This window comes from Lolium rigidum, chromosome 1, assembly GCF_022539505.1.
Source record: "Lolium rigidum isolate FL_2022 chromosome 1, APGP_CSIRO_Lrig_0.1, whole genome shotgun sequence".
Taxonomy (NCBI): domain Eukaryota; kingdom Viridiplantae; phylum Streptophyta; class Magnoliopsida; order Poales; family Poaceae; genus Lolium; species Lolium rigidum.
In genome coordinates this window covers 205052937-205060006 of record NC_061508.1, presented here as the reverse complement: position 1 = coordinate 205060006, position 7070 = coordinate 205052937, and the positions used below count along the sequence as shown (strand labels likewise).

Below are 7070 nucleotides of genomic sequence, written 5' to 3'. Positions count from 1 at the left end.
TGCCGGAGCGTCCCCTGTGGGACGGGGACGGGCTCGGGCGCCGGACAAAAATGGGCTTTGGGGGACGCGGCTGGAACGGTTTTTTTGTCCGCGCGCCCCAAATTGCTTTGGGGGACGCTTTGGGAACGCGGCCGGAGATGCTCTTATTTTTCCAAGCAAGAAGGTATAGAAGAGGGATGTGCTTCGATGGCCCCCACAGGCGGTGGCCCATGGGCGTTGCCCATGGTGTCCTAGGGCCAGAGCCAGCCCTGTTGTTAAGATATGTATGTATCTAGATCTATTGTAGTGCGTTGATATAGTACAATTCTAGACAAATATGCGATAAGTATTTCCAGATCAAAGGAGCACTACTCACACATTTTTTTCTCTTATTTCAATCTTCCCATAATTTTGAAATATATAAACAATAATTGATCAAAATAACACATGAAAATAGTTCAATATCCGCCGAACTGTATTTTAGTCACCCAAGATGACATGAAATCATGCGGGTTGTGTGAAAAAAAGGGCATGTCCGCGCTTGAAAACTCTGTTTCCCACTGATACAGGGCCCACCTTTCACTCACCGTCATACGTCCGCGTTTGGATAACTCGCATCGAAGTCAAGCTCGGCTCTTCCTACATTTTTGTTTAACACGAGAAATACCTTATCCGTATCAACGGAACGAATCATCTGCAGTTTTTTTTCCGCCAGAATAAATCAGACGACGCGAACGAAGAGGAAAGAGAGGAGATGCAACACGCCACCGCGAGAGCCATGGGAGGGGGCGTCATGCGCACCGCCGCGAAGGTCGGCATCGTCGGGGGCGCGGCGGCGGCCGCCGCCGGAGGACGCTTCCGCAACATCGCCCCGGCCTTCGCGACGGCCCCCGCCACCGAGGCCGCCGCGGCAGCCTCGCTGGTGTCCGCGGCCGGGGAGATCCCCGCGCACTGGGCGTCCTGGGAGGTGGCCGAGGCCAGTCACTCGGGGGCTACTGATGTGGGCATTACCCTTCAGGTAACTCGAATTATGTTACCACTTACGACCCAACCAGGGGCCCATGAAGATCATCCACCGACCAAGGTGGGCTGCTACGTCGGTTCCGAAGAAAGGTACTTGACGAACAAGGCAAGAAGACGAAGAATAAGGAAAGTCTAAACGTAGAACTCCTTGTAACTTAGTCGTACCCGGACCGGAACTCTCGAGACCTGGCTCACAATATAAGGGCCAGGAGAGGGTCTGCCGAGGGACACACAATCAACATAGCCAGAATCACCGCAAGTCTAGAGCTAGGTCATAAGAAATCTTAGCTACTCGACGAGATCTTAGCCTTAGCCTTCGACTACCCCATTGTAACCCGATAGTTTCAATAATCAAGATCAGACAAGCAGGAAGTAAGGGTTTTACCTCATCGAGGGCCCCGAACCTGGGTAAATCTCTCTCCCCGTTTATTTGGCATCCGATATCTCGTGTCAGTCTGCAGGATTCCATCAACCCTAAGACCCAAAAGGTGGGCATTGCCGAGGAGTACCCTCGACAACGGGGCTCTCCCGTGGCCGCCATGCCTGGGGCTCGCCCGTGGCCGCCGCCGTGCACCGGAGCTCGCCCGTAGCCACCTTACCCGGGGCTCGACGAGGCTCTCCCCTGGCCGCTGTGCCCGGTGCTCGCCCGTGGCCGCCGCCGTGCGCCGGGGCTCGCCTGCGACTGCCCTGCCCGGGGCTTAGTGGAGCGGCAGCGCAACGCCGATCACCGGAGAATCTGGCCGGAGAGAGAGAGAGTTAGGTTGAGAAAGAAGAGGAAGGGAAATAAGATGGGGCACTGATAGGTGGGCCCCACAGTCCACCTTAGTTTCTAGTCCACATGTATTGCCTAGTCAGCACTTACATGTGGATCCAATCTGTCAGTTTTGCTATTAAATCGTGATCAACCAAAATTTTGTCCAATCTGTAACGAGCTGTCCCATGAGTGGTATTTATGTGTGAAAATTACCAGTATCGGTACTAACATGTAATAGGTACCCTAAATATGGTAGTTTTATGTAATTACTCCCCGCACACAAGATGACATGAAAGCATGCGGGTTCAGTCAAAAAAAAAGGCATGTCGGCAGGTGAATGAAAATTCCGTTTCCCGCTGACACAGGGCCCACGTGTCACTCACCGTCATACATCCGCGTCTGGATAACTTCGCACCGAAGTCAAGCTCGGCTCTTCCTACATTTCTTTTAACACGAGAAAATACCTTATCCGTATCAGCGGAAGGAATCAATCATCTGCAGTTTTTTTCCCCCGAATAAATCGGACGACGCGAACGAAGAGGAAAAGAGAGGAGACGCGACACGCCACCGCGGGAGAGCCATGGGAGGAGGCGTCATGCGCACCGCCGCGAAGGTCGGCATCGCCGGGGGCGCGGCGGCGGCGGCCGCCGGAGGACGCTTCCGCAACGTCGCCCCGGCCTTCGCCACGGCCCCCGCCGCCGAGGCTGCCGCGGCGGCCTCGCTGGTGTCCGCGGCCGGGGAGATCCCCGCGGCCGCGCCGGCCGGGTCGCACTGGGCGTCCTGGGAGGTGGATGATTGGGAGTTCGCTGACTGGAGGGAGGCGGCGGCCTCCGATGCGGAGGAGGCGGTGGTCGAGAGGCCCAGGCTGGTGTTCGCGCCGCCCTCGTTTGAGGAGGCCGAGGAGGCCACCTCTGAGCTCAAGGACGCTATAGACAGGTGAGGAATGTAAACTTAGATGCTTTCTCTTATCCGGATTTGTCGAATTCGGAGTCGAATTGGTCCGATATACCTGTTTTTTTGGGGGGCAATTACTTACTTAGTATGACTTTCATCTGATTGCTTTGGGCGATGGTCTGGAACATGTTCTATTGGTAATATGCTTGTCCTGATTTGTTGGTATCTAATTGGTCTGTGATGGATTAGGAATTGGATTCATGCTGCTTAATTGGGGATTTTTTTTTGTAACTGGGAGTCAGATTTTCACTTTACCTGCTTCAGTATAAAGAGAAGAATCTCATATGTGTCTAGAGTTTCATATGGTGATATTTAATTTATATATTGTATGTGATGGGTCAACGACGGTTTAGCTGAAGCGATTGCTCATTTTTTGCGCTAGAAGCATCAAATCAGAAGCAAATATCAGTGTAAATCGGTGTAAAAAATAGAAGATGCCACGAAGTTAAACGATCATTTGTATTTCTGAGCTGTCATTAATATCAAGGTTCCATTCCACGATCATCGCTAAGAACTCTAGACACAACTGCCCCGATATATTAGTAGTAAATAACAAGCTGACTCCAGTTTCTCAGTTTATTTTTGTTAATTTAACAACCTAACCCTTGAATAGATGATGATATCCTCACATCCCTACTACCCTGCCACTTCTCTCTTCTATATTGCAGGAGAAAACCTTCTGCACATACCTTAACAAAGTGATGTGTTTTTTCCATAGAGAGTGACTATTTGTCAGTCGACTTAGAAATAGTTCTCAGCAAACACTTAAAGCCATCCAGTTAAGACCTTTCTATCCCTTTATACTTGCACAAATATTATTGGGTGGATCGAAGGGTTCTTATTGTTGACTTAGAAATAGTTACTTCTTAGTCGCCTAAGGTATACCAAAACCGTTATCTGTATTCAAGTATATATGCTACCTTGATTGTTTTAGAATCTGTTGCATATGCATATACTTCCTATTTCTTCATAATACATACTATTCTATCATTTCAAATGCTTATTTTAATAGGTCTTACATAAATGGTTGTTTGTAGGGTTTATTTTTCGGAGACTCCAGTACAAGCTGTTAAGGAACATGATCAAGAGCTTAACAAGCTGGGAGCCGATGCGCTAATTCCTGCTATGCCTGGGCATGTAGTGCAGGCTTTTACATTGTTAAAATCAAGCTCAGAGGCTCAGGTTTGTAACTGTAATACTTCGCTCATCTTCAGTCAATGAGTTGTTATCATAATCTATATGGCTTTGTATACTCATACAATATTGTTGAAGTGCTTTTGGAAATAGATACTTAACTGTAATTGAATGTGCCTGTTACAGCTGAAGATATGTTGTGTCGTACAGCCATTGATCAGTTCATAGCTTGTTATCGTTGCTTTTATGATATGTCCTTGATAATTTTGGTAGATTGTATACTTTTAATTTGTTTGTAAGCATGTTGTAGCGTGAATAAATTCTACATGACATGTTGTACTTTCAGATTTTGTTCAAGTTGCATAATTTCCTTGAAACACTGCACTTTTTCATTATTAGATCATTTATTGCCAGGTGATCAATTATGGGTAGCATAGCAAGATTCAGTTCAGAGTGCTGATGGATTTTGTATGGAATGTATTTTCATGTTTTAGATGCGCTGTTTCTAGAAGTAGGGCACCTTATCATTAGACAATTTATTGCAGGTAATTAATTATATATAGCACACCAAGATTTGGTCCAGCTGAGCCATTCTGATATCCTATTTCTTTCACTTATGTTCTTTTTGTCTTGATCTCCAGAGTGTTGTTGCCTCGCTTGCATCAGATAAAAATGTATGGGACGCGGTGCTGAGAAACGAGAAGGTTATGGAATTTTATAGGAGTCACCAGCAAAGTATGGTTCACCTTTTCCTATACTCGAAGTTACATCTGACATTTATTGTTTTTGAGAGAACAGTATGACCACTATTGCCCTGTTTTGAGGACACTGTATGACCATTATTACTCTTCTCTTTCGGTACAGCTCTGGTTAATACTTTTCCTGAGGATACTGGCTCTGTAGAGTCGCCGGAAAAATTTGAAGAGACATCCACAGACTATGCATCCTCTGGGGAACTACCTACTGGCTCAGCTTTACTGGACTTTGTGGACAACGCAAAGAAGACAATGATGGAGGTGGTCGAGAACATAACCAACTTTTTCCAAGATTTGTTCCACAACACAGCAGATGCTGAGGCGGGACCGAGCTCATCCACTAAAAAGGGTAGCTCCCCTTCTTTCGCTGAGCTGGCGGCTGGTGGATCATTCATGGCCCTTGCCATGGCGGTCATCCTAGTTGTTCTGTTCAAGAGGGCCTGAGATATGCAAGATCAAGCCATCTTGGTGCCTATTGTGCCTTAAATCTGTCGAAAATAACTTGTCTGTCGTGTTGTTAAGAACTACGGTTGTAATGTACAGGGTGTGTCTCCTGCCATACTGTGTTAGTCGAAGCTTTCGAGTCTTGAGACCAGTATAATAAAGACATGTTACTTATAGCGTGTTTCTTACGTTCCTTGCCAACTGATAATGTTACGGTGAAGAATGGATATTTTTCGGGTGCTAGATGTGTGATCTATAATAAGATAATGGTAGAAACAGGGTTGAGGCTGCGAGAAATATTGCTTAGTAGGCATATATATAGAATCTTATAAAAGAAAAGGAGATAAAAGGCAAAAGGAAATCGAAGCAACGCTTCGGTGGAAATAGAATCTGGGACTGTCAGGCTGACATCTTTCAAGCTATGAGCTGCCCTGCACAAACCGGAGCTAGGCAGGAACGATCTCAACAGCCGTTCGTAACGATCCTGGTTGCCCCCGGTGATCGCCGGGACGTGAGGCTGATACAACCACACCATGAGGAAGAAGAAGAGCCAGAGAGAAGGACAGAGGAAGGAGACGGGTTTGGTTTCTTCGGTTCTGCTCGATGTCGTTCCTGTGCAACTCCTCTGGCATAGGGGTGAGTGTATGCGCGTGTATGTGAGAGCGTCTGCGTTTGTACTGTGTTTCTAAAAAAAAAAAAAAAACTTCTCTAGCATATTGTTGACTGCCAAAACCCACCGGCGGGCAGCGGCCTTGTCAACACCGTAGAGCCGGGAAGAGCCTAGAGCTGCGGCTAGCTGAGACCCCTCCGAGCGACGGCCCGCAATGCTCTTCTGGTCACACGCGGCGATGCGAAGTGCAAGGGCGTGCCACCCGACCTATACCTGGTCGGGAAGGTGATGGGGATGCCTCGCTTAGTTTCCTCGCAGGGCATACATGTAAACGTTAAATACGAGCCTCGATCGGCTCTCAGGTTATCCCGTGAATCGGCTCAAAGAGCCGATCCACCCATGATTCGTACGGGGTGCACGAATACTTGGTGGTCCTGCTTGATCAAGATAGAGCTAATGAGATCTACGACGATTTAGGGTTTTCACCGCATAATCGGATCATCCTACTCCAGGTTGGGCCTCGCGGCCACGCACGGTGCTCGTAAGCCGATCCTAAACAAGGCCTAAAAACCAACATGAAGTTGATCCTCGGAACATCCTGTTTAGGACTTGCGAACGCCACCCTACGTGCCATCTGGATCCTCCCCCTTTGTAAGGCCTAACTATTGCAGATATTAAACTAATCCTTGTAGAACAAGGAGCAATCGTAACGGATCAGATCTACTAAATAATGATCAAGCGGGTGCCGCCCCCACACCTGAGATAGGTATGAGGGCGGCTAGACATGCAAGGGTTGCACTACGTAAGCATGCTTAAACGAAGAACAATGCTAACCCTAACACATCTATGATAACTACGTTGCTCGCCATCAAAAGCGCTTCAGTACGAGCAACGCATGAACAACGTGGGCTTGTGCTGCCTAGATCGCAAGATGCGATCTAGGCAGCATGTCGCTACCCGATAGAAACCCTCGAGACGAAGGAGTTGGCGATGCGCCGAGATTGGTTTGTTTGGGGTTGAACGTGAGTTCTTGTTTATTCCATAAACCCTAGGTACATATTTATAGTCCAGGGGACTTTCTAATGTGGGCGTGCACTAAAACGTGCACGAGTAAGTTTCTACCTCTAAACTAAGATGCGATCTAATATGTTACAGATACACGGGCAATTAAGCCCATCTTGGTATAAAAGGCCGATTCATGTATTCCTTCTATATATATTTCTTCAGGTCCATCTTGATCGCGGCCCACCTCCTGATTAGCCAAAATCTGGTGATAACACATGCCCCCCTGGTTTTGGTAATGATAATTTCAAAACCACTCTGTTTTTCCTCCGAAGGGTCATGTCGTGGCAGAGCAGAACTGTCGCAGCATGCTTCATCATGACGACTTGCCTTCCCAACTTCTCTGCACGATTTG

General features: G+C 47.7%; 1 protein-coding gene across 1 annotated transcript; it reads left to right on the top strand.

Annotated features, from left to right (window-relative positions):
- Positions 1-2275: 2275 nt before the first annotated feature.
- On the top strand, positions 2276-5217 carry LOC124688442. Its single transcript, XM_047222126.1, has 4 exons — positions 2276-2692; positions 3748-3892; positions 4486-4579; positions 4709-5217. The coding sequence occupies exons 1-4, from the start codon at positions 2337-2339 to the stop codon at positions 5041-5043; spliced, it is 930 nt and encodes a 309-aa protein (XP_047078082.1). The 5' UTR covers positions 2276-2336; the 3' UTR covers positions 5044-5217.
- The last annotated feature ends 1853 nt before the right edge of the window (positions 5218-7070 follow it).